General features: G+C 42.2%; 2 protein-coding genes across 7 annotated transcripts in view; both read right to left on the minus strand.

Moving 5' to 3' along the window:
* The window catches only part of LOC118402550 (nuclear receptor coactivator 2-like), a 79,905-nt gene extending 63,463 nt beyond the window's left edge, over positions 1-16,442 (minus strand). For 4 of the 5 annotated variants that reach the window (XM_052477000.1, XM_052476998.1, XM_052476999.1 and 1 more), the window contains exon 1: positions 16,290-16,442. The gene's annotated coding sequence lies outside the window, so the exon portion shown is untranslated. Of the gene's footprint in view, positions 1-5,286; positions 5,542-16,289 lie in introns of those variants that run through there. The other variant, XM_052476997.1, reaches the window with a different exon arrangement.
* A 2,623-nt stretch (positions 16,443-19,065) lies between these two features.
* lactb2 (lactamase, beta 2) lies at positions 19,066-26,549 on the minus strand. Of its 2 annotated transcripts, none has more exons than XM_035800127.1 (7): positions 26,258-26,549; positions 25,927-26,054; positions 25,602-25,725; positions 25,226-25,404; positions 24,764-24,912; positions 20,003-20,090; positions 19,066-19,899 (listed from the first exon to the last, which is right to left on the minus strand). In XM_035800127.1, the coding sequence occupies exons 1-7, from the start codon at positions 26,377-26,379 to the stop codon at positions 19,853-19,855; spliced, it is 837 nt and encodes a 278-aa protein (XP_035656020.1). In that variant the 5' UTR covers positions 26,380-26,549; the 3' UTR covers positions 19,066-19,852. The 2 variants fall into 2 exon arrangements, with proteins under 2 accessions (XP_035656020.1, XP_035656019.1); XM_035800126.1 differs by having other exon boundaries at positions 25,891-26,054.
* Positions 26,550-26,922: the final 373 nt, after the last annotated feature.

Raw genomic sequence — 26,922 nt, forward strand, 5'->3', positions numbered from 1 at the left:
ATACCTTTAAACGCATTGTCGGCTGTCCAGTGTGCTTAATCCTCCATTCAGTATTTAAGTTCCTCATCACCCAGGACTGGTTGTCATTGTAATAGGAAAGAGACCTGATATGACACAGTAGAACCAGAGAAGATTCCTTCACTTTTGCACCTTTATACTTGTTGAGAAAACCAGGACCTATTTTTGTTAGTGAGTTTAGTGACACCTTTTTACTTATCAAAATGCACTCTAGGATATATTCCAATTTCCACAAGTCCATAACATGAGGTAATATAGGCATTAACCTCACTCATCCTAAGGGCAAAAATACTCAATTCAAAAATAGTATTATTTTCAGCATGCTGCATGGCCTGCAAAGGTCCACAACACACGTCAAATGTTCATTGTTTTATAGTTGAAAATAACACTACATGACCAGCGTTCTCCCAAAGGCAGCAAAGCGGTTAGTCTTTTGATCAGGAAGATAATCCCGTTAGGAAGCGGTGATCAATCCAACAGTTAATTCTGTAATGCCTCAGTTGACCTCTGAACTGTCTTCTCGTTGCAGAAATTGTTTTAAATGGGTTTACATTGTGAGGCAGTTGGTTTCTCTAATTTCATTAGTATTGGATTGGAAGGAGAAGATGCTGGGGTGTAAGCATTTTGTGGTATGCTACATTACGGTTAATTCATAGAGAGCCTGCCGCGGATGGTGATGGAACAATCTGTCCCAGTATGCTTTCTATGATCTGTGAGGTCATTACCATTGGATCAACCATATAATTAGGAATTAGAATACTAATTTAATAGGATATGGGATCAACACCATGATGTCATAATCATCATCATCAGACGTGACAGCTCTCTTCTTCATCATCCTTCTCCCTGGAGTGACAAGTTCTTTGACACGAGTATTAAGGCTGGCCAGCACAACCAAATACAGGAATATAAATTAAAACATTACTCATCACATAGGGAACCAGCCCTAAGTAACCGAGTTAGAATTGCCTTATTGAGGATGTTGAAACACCATGAATGCAGAGACTGCCATGACTTCATGGACCCTCATACTCAGTGAGATGTATCAGTCAGTGAGTCAGACTTTGAGGATATGTAAGCCTGTACAGGCAGATCTCTTAGCCTATAGAAACGCCATGGTAACAGGGCTCAAGCCCTCCCATCAGACACATACACTGGGTATTAAATCTTCTTTAGTGTGGATTAGGAGCCCTAGTTTTCCTGTAGCAGCCCTTTAGCTACGCATGCTGGTGTACAATCTCTGTTTGCAGAATAATCAATTCCACGAGACGATGAATGAGAGCTGGAGCCAGCCATTATCTGGCTGATCCCACAGGTCAAATTGAATCAGGGCTCCGTCCTGCCGACGTTCCCTGGCCCACTCAGACTTCCTAGGTCAAATCAAATCTAAATGTTATTTGTCACATGCGCCAAATACAACAGGTATACAACCTTACAGTGAAACGCTTACTTACAAGCCCTTTACCAACAGTTCAGTTCAAGAAACAGAGCTAGGAAAATATTTACTAAATAAAAACAGTAAAATGACATAACAGGTGGGAAAGGGCAGTACGGAGTGTGATTGAACTTGCGTCATCTGTGGATCTGTTGGTGCGGTATGCGAATGAGAGTGGCTCAAGGGTTTCTGGGATAATGGTGTGAGCCATTACCAGCCTTTCAAAGTACTTCATGGCTACCAACATGAGTGCTACTCATGTTACCTTCACATTCTTGGGCACAGGGACTATGGTGGTCTTCTTAAAACATGTAAGTATTACAGACTCGGTCAGGGAGAGGTTGAAGACTGTAGGCCAGCGCATGTGCTAAGTACATGTCCTGGTAATCTGGCTGGTCCCACAGGCTTGTGAATGTTGACCTGTTTAAAGGTCTTGCTCACGTCGGCTACGGAGAGTGTGATTACACAGTCATCCGGAACAGCTGGCGCTCTCATGCATGCTTCAGTGTTGCTTGCATTGAAGCGAGTATAAAAAGGCATTTAGCTTGTCTGGTAGGCTCGCGTCACTGGGGAGCTTGCGGCTGGGTCTCCCTTTGTAGTCCGTAATAGTTTGCAAGCCCTGCCACATCCGACGAACGTCAGAGCCGGTGTAGTAGGACATATGGTGCACTACTTTTGACCAGAGCTCTAAGGGCCCAGATCAAAGTGAATTTGGAAAGTATTCAGACCCCTTGACTTTTCACATTTTGTTACATTACAGCCTTATTCTAAAATGGATTCAATAAAACATTTTCCTCAATCTAAACACAATGTAGTTTTTAGAAATTCTTGCAAACAAATACCTTAACATAACTATTCAGACCCTTAGCTATGAGACTCTAAATTGAGTTCAGGTGCATCCTGCTTCAATTGATAATCCTTGAGATGTTTCTGCAACTTGATTGTAGTCCACCAATTGATTGGACATGATTTGGAAAGGCACACATCTGTCTATATAAAGGTCCCGCAGTTGACTGTGCATGTCAGAATAAAAATCAAGCCATGAGGTTGAAGGAATTGTCCATAGAGCTCAGAGACAGGATTGTGTCGAGGCACAGATCTGGGGACGGGTACCAAAAAAGGTCTGCAGCACTGAAGGTCCCCAAGAACACAGTGACCTCCATTTTAAAATGGAAGAATTTTGGAACCGCCAAAACTCTTCCTAAAGCTGGCCGCCCGGCCAAACTGAGCAATTGGGGGAGTAGGGCCTTGGTCAGTGAGGTGACCAAGAACCCGATGACCACTAACAGAGCTCCTCTGTGGAGATAGCAGAACCTTTCAAAACCACAACCATCTCTGCAGCACTCCACCAATCAGGCCTTTATGGTTGAGTGGCCAGACAGAAGCCACTCCTCAGTAAAAAGGCACATGACAGCCCTCTTTGGAGTTTGCCAAAAGGCACGTAATGACATCTGGAGGAAACCTGGCACCATCCCTACTGTGAATCATGGTGGTGGCAGCAGCATCATGCTGGGAGGATGTTATTCAGCAGCAGGGACTGGGAGACTAGTCAAGATCAAGGTAAAGATGAACCACCTGCTCCAGAGCGCTCAGGACCTCAAACTGGGTTCGAAGGTTCACCTTCCAACAGGACAACGACCCTAAGCACACAGCCAAGACAATCCAGGAGTGGCTTCGGGACAAGTCTCTGAATGTCCTTGAGTTTTCCAGCCAGAGCCTGGACTTGAACCTGATCTGATACATCTGGAGACCCCTACAAATAGCTGTGCAACGACACTCCCCATCCAACCTGACAGAGCTTGATAGGATCTGCAGAGAAGAATGGGAGAAACTCCCCAAATACAGGGGTGCCAAGAAGACTCAAGGCTGTAATCCCTTCCAAAAGTGTTTCAACAAAGTACTATGTGAAGGGTCTGAATACTTATTTAGAATGTAATATTTAAGTTTTTTTCATTAGTAAAAATGTATATAAAAAAAAAAACGTTTTGCTTTGTCATTATGGGATATTGTGTGTAGATTGTGGGGGGAAAAAAACATTTCAATCAGTATTCGAATAAGGCTGTAACATAACAAATTGTGGAAAAAGTCAAGGGGTCTGAATACTTTCCGAATGCATTGTATAGGGTAATAGGGTGCCGATATAGCGTAATAGGGTGCCAATATTAGGACGCTGTTCCTAATGTTTTGTAGACTCAGTGTATAGGGAACTTTATAGGAAATAGGGTGCCATTTGGGACACATCCTATAATGACTCACGCCCACTTAGCTCAATTAACGGTGATATCATAGAATATCCAGAAGACTGGATGTATCTAGAAGAAAATGCGTCACTCTTCCTACTGACACACAGCATAGGACCAACCAGATGTTATCGGCTCAGCTCAGGCTGCTACCACGGTAAATCAGGATAGGCATTCCTAACATCGTCTTTGGATTGTTTTCCTAATTTTCTTATGACTTGTGACACTTCTGTGCTGGAATGTGCAGCAAACAACTGCCTCGCTGTGTGTGTGCAGGCTGCGAATTGGAGTGTAGACCAAGTGTGCTCATCGTCAATGACCCACTTCTGTCCAGTTTGTCTCCCTCAATGCAAATACAGCCCAAATTGCTATTTGCATAAAGTGACCAGTCAATCACTGTAATTTACTTAGAATGAGTCCAGATTATCCTCCAAAATAGATTTCTGTACACTGAGCACACAACATTAGTTTAGAAACATTATTTAGATTATGCTAAATGGGCCGATGGAAGGCAACATGGAAATAACAGGCTGAACAACTCATTACCGCCTATGTGGGCTTGACAATGTCTGACACCAAATGCCACCCTACTCCCTATAGGTCCATGGGGCTCTGGCCTTATGTACTGCACAACATAGGGAATAGGGTGCCATTTACGACGCAAGCAATGTCAGAATGCATTGATCATGGAACCGGATCAATACCATTGAACACACTTACCCTGTGGCTAACTAATTTCCTAACAGACAGGAATCATATATAGTAATGGCACAGTGGACCCAAAACAATTGCCACTTCCTTGCAGCTGCATTCCAAAACATTGAACTCACTGGCTTTATCACATCCATGTGAAAACACAGCAACAATGGCTGAAGCTGCATCACATTCTATAGCCTGGTCCGAGATCCGTTTGTGCACTTGCCTACTAAATTGCTGTCCTTGTCAAGCCAAATGAATGACAGGGAGTTGGCATGATAGCACAAACAGACTGGCACTCGGGCTACGCGATCTACGCTCAGAAAACAAAAACAACTAAACCAGAGTCGCATGGAAGCTTTGTTGACTGTCAGTGGCACCTCTTTATCCCCTATGCTACACCAGGCCAGGCAAGGAGCAGGCAGGGTGTTGTGTTAAAGAGCCACGTTCACCTTCCTCAGCCCTGTACGGAAGAGATGATCCATAAATGGTGTCCAGGGGCCTACTGTACGACTGTCTGAGTCTCAAAAAAACCCATTCCCATTGGAGAGAGGAATGTCCTACTGTCGATCAACTGTACACACAACGCGCCACACATTATTCCCAGAACCAACTCTATACAAACAGTTCATTCAGTATACCAGCCCCCTGATCAGACTTGTGGGTAGTTTACAAGAGGCTTGTCCTGTTCATCTCAGGTGACATCATGTAGGACTGCTAACAACACACAACAAAGAGCTAATGGAATGTTCTGTAGACATCTGAATACCTCTCAGAATAAGGTTGGAAGTTTGTTGTGTATATAAAAGCCCACACAAACACTTGCCTAAAAACAAACAGCACCAAATGAACTTCCATTGTGAAACAATAGCTAGGCCTATTTATTCCAGTACTTACCGCTTTGACCAAAGGTGGGTCTGTAAATCCAGTGTCTGACCCATGGCTACTGTAGTTCCAGTTTCACAGCAAAAACAGGAGCAGCCCTCTCAGTTAGATAGCCTAGTACCATTGAGTCCAGGCAGGCAGGCAGGCAGTCACGGCACTGTAGAAACTACACAGCAATGTAGACAGAGGCACATGCTGGAGCAAGGACGTGCGCAAAAAGCAGATTACCCTCCTGTGTCATCTGCTCCGAATGACAGCTGACAAACTACAGCACAAATCCTCCTTGAACTGCCCGGCCGATGAGCCCAATCCCCTCCCCCCACTCCTCCCTGGCCCCGCCCCCTCCCCACCCGCCCTGAAAATACAGCACAGCCAGAGTACAGGGCTCGAAAATTCCAATAGCTTCCGACGCCCAGCCCGAAAAGTGGTTTCCTTTTTCACCAAGATAATGGCCTACTCGTCACATGACACACAGGCAGTGTGCGTTTGAGGCAGTGTGCGTTTGACACAGCTGGCTTTCGTTTCACTAGCCCTGTCAACCTGCAGAAGTCTCGCCCCTTTACTTTCACTTTGCAGAACATTATATAATAACGTCAACATCTGGGGAACAGCTGATTCATAGAAACAACAAAGGGCTTGTTGTTATCATACAGTTGTGTATGTGCCAGTAATTGAGTAATTGTTGTTAGATACAAATATAGTACACGCTATAGTAAACACTGTTGACCGGTGTCCTCACCAGGGGGTGTACTTGAACAATCAATCAGCCTCACGCTACTGTAACAGGAGACAGCCTCCTGCACCATGAGCCCTTTCTGGCTCGGATGAGGCTTACTTTTCTAATAGTAAACACAGGTCTGTTCCAAAGCAGAAAAGGCACAATATCAGGGAAGGAATGAGAACAGTTGATTCAGCTGACTCACCGTGGCTTTTTTTTTTTTTTTTTTCACATTTTGTTTACCCCCTTTTCCTCCCCAATTTCATGGTATCCAATTATTAGTAGTTACTGTCTTGTCTCATCGCTACAACTCCTGTACGGGCTCGGGAGAGATGAAGGTGGAGAGCCATGTGTCCTCCGAAACAACCGAACCAAGCAACACTGCTTCTTAACACAGCGCGCATCCAACCTGGAAGCCAGCCGCACCAATGTGTCGGAGGAAACACCGTACACCTGGTCCGCTACAGGAGTCGACAAGGATATCCCTACCAGCCAAACCCACCCTAAACCGGACAACGCTAGTCCAATTGTGATCCGCCCCACGAACCCAGAGTCGATGGTGGCACAGCTAGCACTGCGATGCAGTGCCCTAGACCACTGCACCACCCGGGAGGGGCCCCACTGTGGCTTTATGAGACACATTCTTATTAATGAACTTCTGAAAGCCTGAACAAGAAGAGGCATACTACAGTTCGATCCAAACCCAAGACTGCTACTGTACATTCAATTGGCGAGAGGGAGAGAGAGAGAGAGACACACAGAGACAGAGAGCTATAGTTAGTTTAATGCCATCAGCCAAGTTCTCTGTAGACAAGCGAGGAGCAGTAGCTATACCACTTGAACGTGTGAGGACCATAACATGAAATTGAGTCCAACAAGTCAGAAAGCACTGCAATAAGAGAATGAGTAAAAAGAGGAAGCAAATTTCTTGGGGACCAGCCAACTAGAAACATCTGCTAGAGCTTTCTCGCCGTGTGTGTGTGTGTGTGTAGAAGAGAGCTTTGTCTGATTTGTACTGTATGAAACCACAGAGCACTTGAAGATGCACCTGCACCCAGAGAGAGCAAACGGAGGCATGGGGACGAAAGCTGACAAAAAGTGATTTCCACCAGGCCCCGCCCCTCTGTCGCCACACCACTCAGAGGGAGGAGCAGAGCACACACACGACATCACTCACACTTTACAGCAGAATTGCAATGGGGAAGATGGGAGGGCTGGGGGCTATAGGGCTGTATAGGGCATGCCGGTAAAACTCAGCCCTATGACTAAAGCACCAAATCTGACTCATCATCAGTCAACCGTCACTCATCAGAAGACAGACTCAAGTCTCTGATGATACAGGGAGGTTACAAGCAGGTGCTGTGACCTTTTCAACTTCTGCTTTCCACTTTGGAAGTGAATAGAAAATGAAACGTGTTGGCAGAAAGAAAGACTTGAACCCACGAGGTGGGTGGCTTTTGACATGTTAATGGATGAAATGCTTCTGCGTCAATAGGGTGCGTCGAGATAAATAACCTAAACCCTTTCACATGTATTTCATCATGCCAAATCATAGGGTGGTTACATAGCAAACCACCCCCCCCAAAAAAACTCACTGACTCTCACCAATGGAGGCTGGTCGTTTCAGGGTTGCTTCTTTCATTGCACATTAATCTAGTATGTCCTACATCCATCACAGCTTCTCTTTCAAGTGAATTTCAAAAACTATGCAGGACAAAAACAAGTCAAATCTTTTCCAAATGAGAACAGGTGCTGAGGTGCGCACATAAAGCAGCGACACACACACTTCAGCTCTGAACAGGGACTGGTCAAATCCCCCAGTCAGTCAGGACGATCATGTGATGCTGTGTGTTGAGAGCAACAGTGCTTTCCTCCTCCTGTAACATGATCTCCACCAACAACAGGGCACTGGAGAGAGGGGATGGGTGGGGGAGTGTGGCCGGAGAACATCAGCTTTCTGTTGATAGTCAAATCAATAGAAAGGAAGAATTCAGAAAAGAACAGTGAGCTATGCTTAGGATGGTATATAAAAGTTGATACATTTTTAGAAGGTTCAAATATATTTGTAAAGTTATAATTCTACCATGTTACTCAATTAGAGGCAACAAGAGCAAAAATAAATGTTTTGGCTGCTAGACCATCGTGAGTGTGACATAAAATTGTATGTGGCCTAAATCAGCGTGTCTGGCCATTACAATGTCAGAGGATCTGTGTTTAAGTTCCTTGCAGCTGATCGGAGGTCAGGAGTTCCCCATTCTTCCCCCCCCCCCGGAATGCACCAATGACAGGGCAGCTCAAATAGTAATGTTGGCTCAACCAGCTCAATTGATTAGGTCCAGTAATGTGATCTGAACACACACACCAGAATGAAACAGCAACTCACTCCGATGGAATTTCTCTCCTGGTTGAAGGCTTGAAACTATGGGCCTAGTCGCCTGAGCAGCACACTCTGTGACCTTTGGCCGAGTGCTTACACGTCATTACTGAATCAACAGGTAATGCTATTTGTCGTCGTTTTCATTTGTCCAACTAGCTCATGGTAGACTTTGCCTCCTGCCTGCGCAGATCTAACATCAGATTAGATTTTTCTCTATCAAGTCAAACCTTAAGGTGTCTGTCCACATGCTTCCCATCAAACAGTTTGTGCATATATGATGATGCCATTTTTGTTTGTTTTGGTCTTTGACACTGTTTATTTTCAGCTGTACAGGCGCACAACATTTTTCGTTGAGGCAAGCCGAAGTCGGGTAGCCCGTTTGTCAGTGATTGGTCAACAGGAGAGATTTTTTAAGTGTTTGTTGGTCATTCCCCCACTAGAGAAATACTGCACTAGACATCTTAGGTTTTTTTTTAATTAGGTTTAATTTAATGGCTAGTACAAACAGTACTATTGACGCTTTTTTCTTGTTTTTCCAAATCAAAAGGTCTTTTAAGGGAGTATGCGAGCACACTCGTTCGGTTCACCTAGCAAAGTGTGACACCTGTATTTTGAATGTTGATTACTGACATGCAAAAGATTTTGGGACCGTATCAGCACTTGACTACTGAAATAAACAGCAAAACAGTTTGTGGAATTGTTCATTAAATCATTTTACACACACACACAAAGACCTACTTCCAGGCTATGATTAATTTGTGTTACTAAGCAACCAGATGGTAACAGAGTGAACTTGAGGTACTGGGAACTGTATGGGACTGCTGAAATATATGTGCTGGTTTTGAGTAAAAAGGCTTTTATTTCAGAATTATACCGGAAAGAAAGCATCTAGCCTTAGTAGCCTATTGTTATTATGGTGTTGCCGTTTCGATGTCAATATGGTATCATGATCACGTTGTATGATATTACTCAAAATCACCATAACCACCCATGTATTTTCATAACATGACAGACTTGAGAGTTCATTGGGAGGCTTTTTCACATCCAGAACAGTAAATTCTACAATATATCCAGACTAAACCATGGAAACCCTGCCAGATTGGGCAACAAGCATGCAAACTGAACACTGCGTCTAACAACTGGTGCTGCAGTTGCAAGTTTAAAAAGCATCTACTGCTGAACCCTTTTCACAGCAATGTGGGATTCCTAAAAAAAAAAAAACCTAAACAATCCTACAACCAAGCTACAACCAAGCCAAACAAACAGGAGGTTGGTTCCAAGCCTGCCTGGCTGTTAGTCTACAGTGCCTTCACACAGAGTGTAGCACAGTGGCCACTTTATCACCAGGACCCGTCACAGAGCTGCAGAATTATGGCCACAGCTCAAACTAAATTAGCACTTGTTATGCAACCCTGGACTTGGCTCCCAGGCCACTGGTTCATTCCGCTGCATTCTGATTCACTATCGTTTGCTGTGTGGCCGACAAACAGTTTACCATGGTGGGTTGAGACTGTCTGTGAGTACACCAAGTACACTTATTCAAATTGTGTGTGGTGTGTGTGTGGACTGTGCAAACACCACAGATTCCCTATTTGAACCAGTCTCCTCCCCAATGCAGTATGCTACAACCACCATTTCAAAAGAGAAATGGCTCTTTCAGAGCATTGCTGAATGCTAGAAAGGAACGGGCCCCTTAAATCAAATGTTAATACTAACGAGCCCCTAACCAATAACGCAGTTCCAAAAAAATATGGATAAGAATAAGAGATAAAAGTAACAAGTAAGCAGCAGCAGTAGAATAACAATAGCGAGACTATATACACAGGGGTACCGGTACAGAGTCAATGTGCGGGGGCACGGTCATTTGAGGTAGTATGTACATGTAGGTAGATTTATGAAAGTGAGGGGGGGGGGCAATGTAAATAGTCTGGGTATCCGTTTGACTTGATGTTCAGGAGTAGAAGCCATTTCGAAGCCTCTTGGACATAGACTTGGTGCCCTCGGTACCGCTTGCCGTGCGGTAGCAGAGAGAACAGTCTATGACTAGGGTGGCTGGAGTATGACAATTTTTAGGGCCTTCCTCTGACACCGCGTGGTATAGAGGTTCTGGATGGCAGGAAGGTTGGCCCCAGTGATGTACCGGGTTTATCGCACTACCCTCTGTCGTGCCTTGCGGTCGGAGGCCGAGCAGTTGCCATACCAGCAGTGATGCAACCAGATCATACTGTAAGGTGGCACTGGCAGTCCATCCATTAACTATCATTGAGGTGGTGACTGCCTGGACGATTGGGTTAACACTAGTAGTGTTAGTAAGTCTGTGGTCAAAGGTTAATACAGGGGGAAATCAGAACAGTCACTGAGACACCCGTCCCTGCAGTGTGACATCCAGGTGACAGACTTAGTGTGTGGTGACGGAGGCACTTATTGCACTCTGGTGGTGGATGACCCTAAGTTACCCTAACAAGTAGACAGACCTACATTATATTCACGGTGTTTATGCTAATTTTGGGGGACAATTCAGTAACGGGTTGCGAACTCCACTGAACAAAAATATCAAATGCAACATTTAAAGTGATGGGACCATGTTTCATGAGCTGAAACAGCATGATCAAGGTGCACCTTGTGCTGGGGGGGAAAAAGGACACTAAATTGTGCAGTTGTCACAACACAATGCCAAAGATTAGAGGTCGACCGATTAATTAGTGCCAATTTAAAGTTCATAACAATTGGTAATCGGCCTATTTGAACACCGATTATGTTGCAATCCACGAGGAAACTGCGTGGCAGACTGACCACCTGTTACGCGAGTGCAGCATCAAAACGACCTTCTGGCTGCAAGGAGCCAAGGTAAGTTGCTAGCTAGCATTAAACGTATCTTATAAAAAACAAATCAATCTTCACATAATCACTAGTTAACCTAGTAATATCATCAACCATGTGTAGTTAACTAGCTTGTCCTGCGCTAAGCATCAGCTGTCTGAGCAGCTTACTGATCACTGTACACAGCCAATCTGTAAATAGCACACCCGACTACCTCATCCCAATATTATTACTTACCCTGTTGCACCCCAGTATCTCCAATTGCACATTTACCATCTGCACATTTTCACTCCAGTATTAATGCTAAAATTGTAATTATTTTCACCTCCAGGGCCTGTTTTTTGCCTACCTCCCTACATTTGCACACACTGTACGTAGATTTTTCTATTGTGTTATTGACTGTATGTTTGTGTGTAACTGTGTTGTCATACTGCTTTGCTTTATCTTGGCCAGGTCGCAGTTGTAAATGAGAAATTGTTCTCAACTGGCCTACCTGGTTAAATAGCGGTGACATAAATACATAATCAATGCGGTGCCTGTTAATTTATCATCGAATCACAGCTTACTTCAACTTCGCCAAACGGGTGAAAAAAAGCACAATCGTTGCACAAATGTACCTAAACATAAACATCAATGCCTTTCTTAAAATCAATACACAGAAGTATATTTTTTTAAACCTGCATATTTAGTTAAGAAATGCATGTTAGCAGGCAATATTATTGTGTCACTTGTCTTGCGTCCAGTGCAAGCAGAGTCACAATTTCTTCCTAACAAAGAACGTAATTAATTTGCCAGAATTTTACATAATTATGACAACATTGAAGGTTGTGCAATGTAACAGCAATATTAAGACTTAGGGTTGCCACCCGTTCGATAAAATAAAGAACGGTTCTGTATTTCACTGACAGAATAAACGTTTTGTTTTCAAAATGATAGTTTCCGGATTCGACCATATTAAATGACCAAAGGCTCGTGTTTCTGTATTTATATTATAATTAAGTGTATGATTTGATAGAGCAGTCTGAGCGGTGGTAGGCAGAAGCAGGCTCGTAAGCATTCATTCAAACAGCACTTTACTGCGTTTGCCAGCAGCTCTTAGCAATGATTGATGTACAGCACTGTTTATGACTTCAAGCCTATCAACTCCCGAGATTAGGCTGACAATACTAAAGTGCATAAGAACATCCAATAGTCAAAGGTTTATGAAATACAAAATGGTCGATGCATCATAATTCCTATTATAACTACAACCTAAAACATCTAAACTGGGAATATTGAACCAGCTTTCATATGTTCTCATGTTCCGAGCAAGGAACTTAAACATTTGCTTTATTTTCCCTTTTTTTCCCCACATGGCACATATTACACTTTCACCTTCAACACTGTTCTTGCTTTATTTAAACCAAATTGAACATGTTTCACTATTTGAGACTAAATAAATGTTATTTATTATATTAAGTTAAAATAAAGGTTCATTGTTCATTCAGTATTGTTATTACAAATAAATATATATTTTTAATGTATATATAAAAGAATGTTGGTCGATTAATCAGTATCGGAGTTTTGGGGCCTCCAATAATCGGTGTTGAAAAATCATAAATAGGTTTACCTTTACCACATGTCTCAAGTTGAGGGAGTGTGCAATTGGCATGCTGACTGCAAGAATGTCAAAATCAAATCACATTTCATTGGTGTAGTTCATTCACATGTGCCCAACACAACAGGTGTAGTAGACCTTACCATGAAATGCTAACTTTCAATTCTCTGGCTTGTATGTTAATTTCTCTACCATAAGCCACCTCCATCGTTTTTAGAGAATTTGGCAGTGCGTGTAACCGGCCTCACAACCACAGACCACGTGTAACAATGCCGGCCCAGGACTTCTACATCCGGCTTCTACACCTGCGGGATTGTTTGACGCCATCCACCCAGACAGCTGACAAAACTGTGGGATTGCACAACCAATGGACTTTTTCACAAACTATCAGAAACCGTCTCAGGGAAGCTTACTTGCATCCTCACCAGGGTCTCACCTGACTGTAGTTCAGCGTCGTAACTGACTTCAGTGGGAAAATGCTCCTTTTCGATGGCCACTGGCACACTGGAGAACATGTCACCCATTGAGCATGTTTGGGATGCCCTGGATCAACGTGTACGACAGCGTCTTCCAGTTCCCGCCAATATCCAGAAACTTTGTACAGCCGATATTTGCATATGCATGGTCCAATATGTTAAAAATAATTCTAACAAATCATTTTACCACTGGCCTGTTATGGGGCTCATTTCTGGAGGTATAAATTATGTCAGCATAGTTTAATTAACATTCATTTCAGAGTAGAATGTCCTTTTAAAAAGTCCCTCCCTATCCCCCTCGCTATTTTTCCCCCCTAGAGGAAACACTGCACTCTCACAGCCTATAAAAACGCACGCACACAGGAATCGATAAATTGAACAACGCGGCAACAGGAAGTGCTTCAAGTTGAAGACTGAGTATGGGGCTTCACAGTAAGAGATCGAGAACATTTAATTCCACGAGAGAGAGACGTCCATTAGTCACGTGAACGCAGCCTGGAATGAACATTCAAGGGCTTTGGATAAATGAATCATACTGTAATAGTACACACTACCGCTCATAATCAGGTCACATACGAATGGATGTATACAATTTCTTATTTTCCATGCAATGTAATTACAGAGAGCAGGGGAAAACCCAGCAATGTCAATGCCCATTTGAAAAGGCAGGAGGAAAGCACAGGGTGGGTTGGGGCATTCCATTTTGTTTTTGTTTTTTTATCATGCAGTGTTTCAAATATCAGACTTCTGATTATTTTGAAATAGGTTAATAAACTCAATGAAATAGGAATGGCTTATGTCTCTTTAAAAAACAACAGAACCCCCTTTAACATGGCATTTTCGAGTTTGGGTTATTATCTCAATATCAAATCATGTCTGGTTAACAATCAAATACCTTACTGTAACAGTTGTCCATTTAAAATGAATATATTTTTGGCAACAAAAAAAACTTTAAGGCAAGAATTCTGCTAAGACGGTCTGGGAGAGGTCTCAGTGGGGATGGGGAAATTCCAAAGTGCTAGTTAGCTTTGTTATTGGTCTATTAACTAAATGACCACCTGGTCAAGTCACCAGGCAAGCAGAAACTCCAATGCCCAACCTGCTGATTAGGTCCTGTATAGATTGTATTTTCAACTAAGTAACTATCATTAAATGACACTGATAAATTTTTCTTACAATGAGATACAAACCAACGGAAAAACTGCATTGACTGCACTGGGCCTTTAAGCCTGTAGAAACCTGCTAATGGAAAAACTACCCTGTCAAGTCCCAAGCTTCATCCCGCTCCTCTGCCATTGGTGCAGACATTATTATATTGCTCACATGGTTTGCTGATTCCAAGCCACTATGTCTGCATTTACATAGGCAGCCAAATTCTAATATTTTTTCCACTAATTGGTCTTTTGACCAATCACTTCAGATCTTTTAACATCAGGGCTTTTTCAGAGCAGATGTGATCTGTCAAAAGACCAATTAGTGAAAAAGATATCAGAATTGGGCTTCCTGTGTAAATTCAGCCAAAGGATAATTCGTTGGGAAAGCAGACAAACTCATAAAGGCTCTTAATGTGTACAGTAATGCAATGGCATCCCTTCTAAATAACTTACTGTAATGCACTGTGTTAGAAGCACATGCCAAGCCTTTGGCATAGCTTATTATATGGCAAATTTAAGGGCTAAAAATGGCTCTAAAATGATAAGCAAAATAAGACATTCAAAATAACTACAACAATATTAAGTTGCTTGTTATTGCTGTCAACGATGTTCAGTTTTCCTGTAACATTCCTGCATTTAATAAGGAGAAGAGAGAAAGTAAAAGTACAAGAAATGCTGCTGTGCAATGAAATACCTTTCAAAGTTCACTACTCTGTAAAACAGCAGCAGAGAACAAATAGTCTTTAAAGGGCCAACAAAGACCACTAGTCTCTACCAATATATTCTAGACCCAGCTTTTTTTCCATCCAATCTTTATATTTAAACTAATAGCACTGACTTATTGGGTGAGATTTCACTATGGATAACATGCACCTGCCATATGGTCAACCTTCTGCAGGCCAATTGATTGGTAGCCCACTGGCCCTTCTCAGTGTTAACTGTATTTGATTTTGGAGCCATTATTCCATGCTCCTCAGACTTTTTACTAGCATTTCAAAAAAATGAGTCATCGTGATTCACGGCATACATAGTAAAACAGGTTCTCACAACAAGGCAAACAAAAGACTGATTCCGATATTTGTTTAAACTGTTGAGTGACGACTGGCGATAGACACTCAAAACCATCAAAACGTAGGTTACAAGATCTCATTGCCAAACTCAAATGAGTTTTATTTTAGAAATGTCTCACATACAACTAACACTAGTTATATTAAATTCGACATATGACGTCACGGTCAAAGGTTGATGAAAAGTTAGGGTACTTTTTTTAATGATCTCATACCTCAATGTAACACCTTTCCGATCGCAGGCATTTCTCGTTGTTACACGGTTGAGACTAAATAACAATCGGAAATGTGGTGCCGAGCTTGCTGAGGATTTCCTACTTAAACTCGTAAACCACAGTGACGTTTGGTTATTCAACCGCAACTGTTATTTTGGTTTCAATAAGTTATTTTGCATGATGCAGAAACCTCAAACTATGTGCAGTTTACCATGTTCGCTATCGGCATGTCGTGCAATACCTTCAAATGAATCTGCCAAAAATAAATCTCCTTAAACTTTTCTATTTGAAACACAGGCGATGTTATTCCACCAAAAACAATTCATTTAAATTGCTTCGTAAACACATTTTAAATTCAATTTCATTTAATTCTCAACAACGCTTCGCAACAAAACTAGTCTAGCGTAAGAATCATCCCCGAACCACCTAAAGAAATATCTCGCTTCAGACAACAAGCGACAACGCCGCTTCCCAGTGTTAAGACTAAACTGACATGACGGATTCTATAGCCTACCATATATTTTATCTAACTGCACAAAAACATACTTCTTCACTACAAAACACATCCGTTGTAAGTTACTCTCAACTTACCGTAACTTGAAATCCCATAAATGCAAACTGTTATGCCAGGACCTTCGAAATCGGGAAACGGCAATGTAAAGGCAGTGCCGCCATGTTCCTCTGCGATGACTGGGTGCCTGTTTATCTTACCAGTAGTCCTCCCCCACACGCGCAGGGCATCAGCACTCATTACCACAATAGACTGCTGCTCACAGAACAGACGGCAAGAATGATGACACTGCAACCAGCCATAGCAGCTAAAAGCCAGACACAATGCAATGAATGCCCGGTTAAAGTTTGTTAGCCAGAACTAAAGAGGACGTTTAAACTGCACTTTAAACTTTAATAGGTTGCCATAGTACTTCCTTGTTTACTAAAATAAACATGACATTATGAAGTCTTTAAAATGTAGCCTAGTCTACTAAATAGTAAACACCCTTTTATTTAGGCCTACATTCATTTTAATTTGGAGTAAAAAAAAGTAAAATGTATTCAGGTTTTGCATTTCATAATGAGTCAATTAACAAGCTGACACACAAACACAGTGAGATAGTGCCTCGCTTCACATTCGTTTTCCCCCCCTATTTGGCACAGTCAAGACGTCTCAGGCAGATGTTCAAACGTTTGCACAGCTCACAAATCATAGCCTCTGTCCAAACCCTCCATGGACTAGAACTGATTACGCTACTTACTTCACCCGTGTCTGCCTTTATAGCGGCCACAGAGCCACACTCACTAATTGGCCACACCTGCTGTTGATACAATAAATTGTTAATGTTCCTCCATTAGACTGAGACTGTTTGAGCTAGGGAAAGGTTTTGCACATATGGAAAGAGAAACTAATGTAGACATGTTTGCCTAATGTATTTGCACTTAAGTATTGTATATTGTCTTCCAAGCTGTTTAGCTCTATTTCATATCCTTTTCTATACCCTGTAAAAAATATTTACTTAGAGGGATTTCAGGGGATCTAGTTGCAGACAGACAGTTCACAGGGCAGAGGCCAGGCAACAAAAACATGTATTTGGCTGCCTATTACAATCTTAAAATCCCTAATAATTATTGTATATTGAAGCGTAAAGAACAGTGGAAGGCAATTGGTAATATCTTTTCTTGAGTGGTTCTCTGCTTGTGGCCTAAATACAAAATCGATGCCATTATGGGCTGACATTCTACTCATTGTCCACAGTTCAGTTATTGCCTCTCCTTGATAAACACTGCCACCTAGTGATGATTTATTGGTTTATCTATTTCTTTAACCTTTATTTAACCAGGTAGGCTAGTTGAGAAAAAGTTCTCATTTGCAAATGCAACCTGGCCAAGATAAAACATAGAAATTTGACACACAACAACAGAGTTACACATGGAATAAACAAAACATAGTCAATAACACAGCAGGGAAAAAAAGGGGGGGAAAGTCTATATACAGTGAGTGCAAATGAGGCAAGATAAGGGAGTTAAGGCAATAAATAGGCCATGACAGCTAAATAATTACAATATAGCAATTAAACACTGGAATGGTAGATGTGCAATAGATGAATGTGCAAGTAGAGATACTGGGGTGCAAAGGAGCAGGATAAATAAATAAATACAGTATGGGGATGAGGTAGATAGATGGGCTGTTTACAGGTGGGATATGTACAAGTGCAGTGATCTGTGAGCTGCTCTGACAGCTGGTGCTTAAAGCTAGTGAGGGAGATATGAGTCTCCAGCTTCAGTGATTTTTGCAGTTCGTTCCAGTCATTGGCAGCAGAGAACTGGAAGGAAACGCGACCAAAGGAGGAATTGGCTTTGGGGGTGACCAGAGAGATATACCTGCTGGAGCGCATGCTACGAGTGGGTGCTGCTATGGTGACCAGTGAGCTGAGATAAGGCGGGGCTTTACCTAGCAGAGACTTGTAGATAAACTGTAGCCAGTGGGTTTGGCAACGAGTATGAAGCGAGGGCCAACCAACGAGTGTACAGGTCGCAGTAGTGGGTAGTGTATGGGCCTTTGGTGACAAAACGGATGGCACTGTGATGGACTGCATCCAGTTTGTTGAGTAGAGTGTTGGAGGCTATTTTATAGATCGGTAGGATGGTCAGTTTTACGAGGGTATGTTTGGCAGCATGAGCGAAGGATGCTTTGTTGCGATATAGGAAGCCGATTCTAGATTTTGGATTGGAGTCTGGGAGGAGAGTTTACAGTCTAACCAGACACAAATGGTATTTGTAGTTGTCCACGTATTCTAAGTCAGAGCCGTCCAGAGTAGTGATGCTGGACGGGCGGGCAGGTCCGGGCAGTGATCGATTGAATAGAATGCATTTAGTTTTACTTGCATTTAAGAGTAGTTGGAGGCCACGGAAGGAGAGTTGTATGGCATTGAAGCTCGTCTGGAGGTTAGTTAACACAGTGTCCAAAGAGGGGCCAGAAGTATACAGAATGGTGTTGTCTGCGTAGAGGTGGATCAGAGAATCACCAGCAGCAAGAGCGACATCATTGATGTAAACAGAGAAGAGAGTCTGCCTAAGAATTTAACCCTGTTGCACCCCCATAGAGACTGCCAGAGGTCCGGACAACAGGCCCTCCAATTTGACACACTGAACTCTATCAGAGAAGTGGTTGGTAAACCAGGCGAGGCAATCATTTGAGAAACCATGTCTGTCGAGTCTGCCAATAAGAATGTGGTGATTGACAGAGTCGAATGCCTTGGCCAGGTATGAATCAGTGGCTTTGTTATTAGCATTGATCATTGTCCCAAAATATTTCTTTGTGTATATTATTGCAAAGGCAGTGAATGATATGAATGATAACTTTGAGTACCGGTTTGTTCTATATTGAAAAACAATGTATTTATTAGAAGGCATCTGTACATTTTACATTATAGATTCATACAATTTGATCTGGGTTTCTCAATAGAAAGGAACAATAAGATCACTTCACAGGGTTTAAATGTGCTTCATCTTAGTTTATCAGAGTTAAGCTGTCCACAGTAACATTCTGAAAGTAGTACAACTCATAATGCCCAAATGTCCAAGATCAGCATATTAGCAATAATAATAATACTTGTGGGGCTGCTTATATTTGTCCTGTTACACACGTGTATAAGTTTGTAATGGAAATGTGTTTCTTGCATATCCCAACTCCCCCTGAGCTGCTACAGGAATTGGGGTCACGGCCAGGGTCACCAATGGAGCAATTGGGGTTAAGTGCCTTGCTCAAGGGCACAGCAAGATTGCTTACCTTCTTGGCTCTGGGATTTCAAACCAGCAACATTTCTGTTACTGGCCTAACCCTCGAACCTTGAGGCCATCTGTCGATGAATGAGGGGTATAAATGAGGGGTACCCACAAGTGCATTTGCAGTTCCCTATATTGATGTGCCATATTTTAACACCCGTTTAGCTGTCTTAAGACAAAGTACAGACATTAAATAATTGCAGTTCTATAAAGAATTACAAAGTAAGATTCTTGCAAATACTCTTTACTTCACGTGAAACAAGCTCAGTTGTGTGTGGGACAGGGAAATGTGAATAATTTGAATCCAAGATTACATGTGTCCTTTGTTAGGGATGTAATTTTTCAACAGATATTAAATCAGATTAAATCATTGATCACAAATTACTTTTCCATTTGTTGGTGTGAGAAGAATCATCACTAGCTGAAAGAAAAATAGTAAATGAAAAAATGTTAACTACTGGAAAATGGTAAAACATTAACCGAATGGTGTAACATAATGTAATGTAAGTGAAATGAAGACATACCAACAGTTATTTTCCCCTCCTTCTCCAGTTTCTTTAGGTGATGCACAAGGTTCACCTCTGCTGCTCTATGCAGATGTTCAGGTGTCTCCTTTTGTAGAAAAGTACATTTTACAAAATGGGTTACAAAGTAGATTATTCATGGTAGAGGTTTTCAAGGGTGCAAAAAGTTGGAACCGTTCCGAGGTTTTCCCACCCGACCCAATATGCATAAATTATATATTTTTTAAACTGAGACCATAAGACAGTCAGACCCGTTCCGAAAAGGCCCCTTGAAAAAACACACCAATGCAGATCCGAGAGTAAAAAGAGCGAAAAATAAACCAACCGGTCGCTGCCGGCACCACCAACAAACAAGCGATGTTGCCCAAATAATAATATAATAATAATAAATAATAAATAATAATAATAACGGGTCCTTAAAAACTACCTATAACAAATTACACAATGTGTAGCATATTCAAAACCTTGTAGCCTATTGTTTTAATGGTTTTTACTTTCCTAAAACAATAATTGTCCACCTCATGGTTCAGCTGTCAGAGATTTGAGCACCAAATGCATCAGGGCATTGCATGCATGGGCCTATTAGGCTTAGATGTTCACTGTGTGATATTCACATTTAAGAACAGGCACACGTGAAGTGAGCAGCCGGAACCAGTTTAATGAGCATAAGCTATATGTTTTATTGAGTGCCAATTGGCTGACACAGATCATTCAACTTGCGTAGTTCTCATCACCTCACACACATTAAACGAACAGAGGACGGGTCCAATCAGGTCCAGTCGGTAACTCAATTTTAATTGCACATACACGAGACCCGTGGCAATTATATCAGACCCGACCCAAATGTCTGAATTTAGGAACCAGACCTGGTCGGATCTCAAAATGTTGGGTCTGTTGGACCCGTGAAGACCTCTAATTCATGGGTTGCACCTCTGTCATTGTTGTCAACATCCCACAGCCACCGCAGCCATATTGATGCTCAAAAGTAGAACAGGGACTAATGACTTTGAAAAGGGGCTAATGACTTTGCCTAAATTACACTATAGGGGCTTATGATGACATTGCTAGTACACAGAGTATTTAGTAGGAAAAAACTTTTCATCATGTTTTCAAATTTACTTTAGACAGATGGCAATGTTGTCATTAGCTAGCAACGTTCGTCAAATCAAATTTTATTTCCATCACATGCCCCGAATACAACTGGTGTAGACTTTATAGTGAAATTATTGCTTACGAAACTTTCCCAACGATGCAGAGTTTAAAAAAGTATATACAAAACTAGTAACTAACACAAGGAATAAAATAAAATACACAAACGGTATTTGGTATTTTATTAGGATCCTCATTTGCTGTTGCAAAAATGTGCAGCTAATCTACCTGGTGTCCACACGAAACATGAAACAATGGAACTATATACAGGGAGTAACAGTACCAGATCAATGTGCAGAGGTATGAGGTACTTGAGGTAGATATGTAGACGAAGCCACAGTAAAATGACTAGCAAAAATAGCACTCAAAAATAGCTAGCAATGCTAACATTAGCTAGATCAAATCTGGAGATCTCCCCTCAATCTTACATTTACATTTAAGTCATTTAGCAGACGCTCTTATCCAGAGCGACTTACAAATTGGTGCATTCACCTTATGACATCCAGTGGAACAGCCACTTTACAATAGTGCATCTAAATCTTTTAAGGGGGGTGAGAAGGATTACTTTATCCTATCCTAGGTATTCCTTAAAGAGGTGGGGTTTCAGGTTCTCCGGAAGGTGGTGATGGACTCCGCTGTCCTGGCGTCGTGAGGGAGTGTGTTCCACCATTGGGGAGCCAGAGCAGCGAACAGTTTTGACTGGGCTGAGCGGGAACTGTACTTCCTCAGTGATAGGGAGGCGAGCAGGCCAGAGGTGGATGAACGCAGTGCCCTTGTTTGGGTGTAGGGCCTGATCAGAGCCTGGAGGTACTGAGGTGCCGTTCCCCTCACAGCTCCGTAGGCAAGCACCATGGTCTTGTAGCGGATGCGAGCTTCAACTGGAAGCCAGTGGAGAGAGCGGAGGAGCGGGGTGACGTGAGAGAACTTGGGAAGGTTGAACACCAGACGGGCTGCGGCGTTCTGGATGAGTTGTAGGGGTTTAATGGCACAGGCAGGGAGCCCAGCCAACAGCGAGTTGCAGTAATCCAGACGGGAGATGACAAGTGCCTGGATTAGGACCTGCGCCGCTTCCTGTGTGAGGCAGGGTCGTACTCTGCGGATGTTGTAGAGCATGAACCTACAGGAACGGGCCACCGCCTTGATGTTAGTTGAGAACGACAGGGTGTTGTCCAGGATCACGCCAAGGTTCTTAGCGCTCTGGGAGGAGGACACAATGGAGTTGTCAACCGTGATGGCGAGATCATGGAACGGGCAGTCCTTCCCCGGGAGGAAGAACAGCTCCGTCTTGCCGAGGTTCAGCTTGAGGTGGTGATCCGTATCTAGCTAGCTACTGTAGCTAACATTATACTGCATCTAGGTTTTCCTACTAATTATTTGCCTTCTTTAGAGATGTCATCCGTTTTCAAGTCACAGTAATGCACTTTTGATTAAATCTTCATCGGTCCTAAAACAAACATTCAAAACAAAATTGTGACCTAATGTGCAACCCATATAATTCTATAGGCAAAGCAGTGTTAGTAGGCTTTGGATGATGTAACATTATTTGGTCAGCATCTACACATACCGAATATCAACCTTATGTTACCAAGGAATTTGACCAAAATGTAACCAAAGGAGGTTCAGGACCTGGTTGCATAAAACACCTTAAGTTACCTTTAAGGGGAAAGTTTCCCCTTAAAGTTAAGTCAGTTGCACAAAACATTTTAAGGTGAATTTCCCCCTTAAATTAAGTTAAAAAGTTATGGTGCCCACGAAGTCCCTTAACTGCTTCATTCAGTATGGATATCAATGTAAACAGCACTTGTGGATGTTGCTTTCATCTGCTCTGGTTACAAAAGTTTGAACATCAAAAAGCTATCTACTTAGCGAAACAATGGAATATGCACAATCCATGGCTATAAAGATAGCTGGCTAGTTACAGTGGTTCCTCCTTTAAAAGTTGTGTCATACTGCAGCACACCTTCCGGGCTGTAGCAGAATTCTATGGCACATTATTTAACATTTTTAATATTAATGCAAGTTAGTGCTAGTTTGACTAATAGTTTCTAGTTTGTAGTGCTAGTTTCCCAAATAATTAGTATCTACCTTTCCAATTACTTTTAGAGTTTGGGATTTACAAATGTGCGCTTTTCATGTAATTTTTCGTTAAATCCAGTTCGGATTTAAGAATACATTTTGACTGACGCCTTTAGTGAGAGGTCTAATGCTTTAATATTTAATCATATCTGCCCACCCAATTCATATCTAAAGGGCCATTTTTTGCACAATTATTAGTTACGTTGTTTTAGTTTGAACGTTCAGACAGGCACGAAGAACAGCGGGAACATTTCCCTAGTCAGCGCCATAATTAATGCAATGTCCCTTAAAGTGTTGCTCTGTGCTACCCTGTGGTGCAGGTTGGGGGTCCAACCCCCCTCCCCCATGGGCTAGGTCTGTCTTCTGTGCGCTGCTCTGTGGCCCGTCCCGTGCCTCCTGCTCTCATGCCTTGAACCATGTGCGCCTACCTATATCTCTGTGGATAGTATATATTGTCCTGCTAGAAACGTTTGCAGAATTCACAGCATGCTACGCTTGTGAAAAACAGGATTAATAATATATCTGTGAAAATATCTAATCATTCTAAATAATTTAATAATAATAATAATTGCTTTGTTTTAAAAATAAAAATAACGATATTTTGTTTTCAAATAACGTAAAGTGAGCGAGAAAAAGGCCATTCTTGAACATGGGGTGAGACATTGTTACTAATTTGTAAATAAAGCCAGTTTGTTATTTAGAATGATTTATTTCTGTTTTTAGAGGGAGAGAAATCAAAAGCCTACCATCACCTCATGGGTCTCCCAGTCGTGGCCAGGTATTGAACCAGCATCAGTTTGCACTGCGATGCAGTGTCTAAGACCGCTGCCCCACTCAGGCGCTGTACAACGTGACTTTAGGCTACAGTACTACAGTAAGAGCAAAGTAATCCTAACATTTCCACACCCTAATTGTAGTCTAAGCTTCTCTTAGAATAAAAACCTTAGTGTAACAACAGTTTTAGTAAGTGATACTGAAGTCGTGCACAATTATCAGTTTCTATTTAGGTTTATGTAGCCCATTCATTGTCAGTTAGACACACAGTAGCGCCTTGGGATCCAAAAGCGCTGGTCTGGAGCAATGAAGTAGTGACGCAGGGTACCGTACTAAACCACAAAACTTTTAGTGGAGCAACCATTGTAGCTATAGCTACTCTATAAGCTAGCTTGACGTACTAGAAAGTAATATAAACAAGTTTAGAAAAAATTAACCTCAATAAATGTGGTTTACCATCTTCTGAAGCAATTTGGTTGTCCTGTCTTGATTGCAGAAGTCCTATTTTGTTATCTCCCAAAACGAGTCAGTGAATCATGCCATTTCCATGGTAACCAGATACTCTTTCTGCCATACATGTCTTCAAACTCCTGTAAAACCCCTTAAGAATGCCCTTACGTAAAGGAAATATTTGAGGGGCTCTATGCAACGCCCTTGAACAATTCCCTTAGATAAAGGGAAATGATTCCTTAAGGGATTAAGGGAAACACTTAAGATGTTCTATGCAACCGGGCCCCTAACTTTAAGTTGTAATGTGCAAACCTTGTAGACGACTTTGACCAGTTCCATAGATGAAAATGTGTTCCCTCCGGCTGCCTGGAGGACACTGAGGATCTGTTGCTCTCTGAGGTTTCTATGGCTGATGTAATGCTGGATCTTAGAACCAGCGTCTTGGACCACAGGTCCATGACCTAAAGAAATGAGTTTGGGAAGAAAGTAACGTAGATATTTTTGTATCAAGTCCTATGCATAGCTGACATAGCTGTAAATGTAAACTAGTAATCTGAAGAAGAGCCTCTCAAATCATGATGTCATGTGGCTTCAGACATCTATATATTTTTGTCCACTTAATGACACACTCTACGTCCCAATTGGCACCCTATTCACTATTTAGTCCACTACCAGGGCATATGGACAAAATTACTGCACTAAATAGGGAATAAGGTGCCATTTGGGACGCAGTCCCATGAGTTTTAAGAAATGTTTTAGAGCTCAATAACAAACCTGGGTATATTAGGTCAGCCTGTGAGTCCAGCAGAATTTGCAGAGATTTCATATAGTCATAGAGATCTTCAAACACGGCCGTTCCCTCCCCCAAAATACAGTCTCCTGAGAAGATGGCCTTCTCTTCCTCCAAAACAAGGGCCATGTGGTCATCTGTGTGTCCTGGGGTGAACAGGACTCTGCGCGCGCACACAAATACACACACCCACAGTTATACATAGAGCCATAATAAAGCTTATGCACTTCACAGTGCCTGACTTGGACTGAAATAGGTGCCGGGACTGTTTATATTTAGGTGCCGGTACTGAGCTCCGGTGAGCTGCTGCCCAAGTCAAACACTGGCACTACACTATTTACACAGTAACGTTACACTTACTTCAGTGTGGCCCCCTCAGTTTCTATGACGTCTCCATGTTTCAGGTAAGTGTACGTCTTACTTGGTCCTATTCTTTCATCAGTTGGGGGAGAGCGAGGGAGTTTACTTACTTGTAACTCAGAACCTGCGAGGAGAAATAAAAGCACATAGGCACACAAGCGATGTGTGGCTTTCTGAGTCAGCGTCAACAAAAAGCTCATAACGTCCTGGACCAGATCTAAAAGGCCTCTGAAGCTGTCAATCTGTGGCTGACAAAATGAGACGGTTACTATCGTCAGGTGTCACTCACTTCCAGTAATGTCTCTGCAGATGTCGATCACCCCACCTGTATGGTCGTGATGCCAATGGGTGACAATGATCTCCTGGATGGCAGTGTTGAACTGGCTCAAGGCTTGTTGGAGACTGCTGATGTACTCAGGGACGGCAGGCTCTCCTGTGTCTATCAACACTCGCCTTAAAACAAGAATGGTCTGAATTTAATTCATGCAGTTTGATACTTTTGTGTAGTTTCCATATCCATAACACTCTTTCAATAAAATTGTACTACATTAGACCTTCAACTGAAAATGGATAGGCACGCATGAAGCAATGCTGTCCAAGAGGGGAAATGCGAGGCTAGTACAGGTGTGGAATACATTTCCACAAAACGAAAATACCTTTTCCCCGTTCCAACTAAATACGTATTGGTTCCTTGTAGTGTCATTGGACCAGGGTTGCATCCCAGGATTCGCACAACTCTGGACGATAGCTGCTCGACACGAGGGAGTATTGCACTCATGGTTCACGACGCAATCAGGTACGTAATATCAATTGTGCTAACTCAAAGCCCCGTGCAATGTGAAAATAAAAACTGTAGTCCAAGACGCTGAAGTTGTAAATTAGCTTTGAACTTCACCTCTCCGATGTAAATAAACATTGACCTGGAGTGGAGGATTACTTCCTGTGTGACGTGGCACCTCACCTCGTTTCAAAATAAAAGCCTCATTATCCAAATAAAAGTGTTTGCTAAAAGTCATAACAATTTAGCCTCAAACTACAAAACGATTGCAGATCATTTCATAATAATTATAGTACATCGTAAATACTGCCCCCCCCCCATTTTTTTTTATATTTGTACATTTCTATATATATATATATATGTATATATATTTATAGATGGCAATGACAGACACAAGCACGAGATGGTAATAACTGAGCTAGGTCAATAGGTAGAGCCATTGTCAAATCTTATTCAGAGATACATGGTTAATCAATTGACTATATCAGTATGTTGTAGATAAAGTGTGACAGGATAATAAGATAATTACGATTTATGATAAAC

The sequence above is a fragment of the Oncorhynchus keta genome, chromosome 23, assembly GCF_023373465.1.
Source record: "Oncorhynchus keta strain PuntledgeMale-10-30-2019 chromosome 23, Oket_V2, whole genome shotgun sequence".
In the NCBI taxonomy this organism is placed as follows: Eukaryota; Metazoa; Chordata; class Actinopteri; order Salmoniformes; family Salmonidae; genus Oncorhynchus; species Oncorhynchus keta.

Excerpts from the sequence above, each read along its gene's own strand:
- lactb2 (XM_035800126.1), bottom strand. The coding sequence starts at position 26,379 with ATGAGTGCAATACTCCCTCGTGTCGAGCAGCTATCGTCCAGAGTTGTG. Across the intron at positions 24,913-25,225 it reads GGCTGACCTAATATACCCAG|GTCATGGACCTGTGGTCCAA; the intron begins GTTTGTTATTGA and ends TCATTTCTTTAG. Across the intron at positions 20,091-24,763 it reads TGGTCAAAGTCGTCTACAAG|GAGACACCTGAACATCTGCA; the intron begins GTTTGCACATTA and ends TTTCTACAAAAG.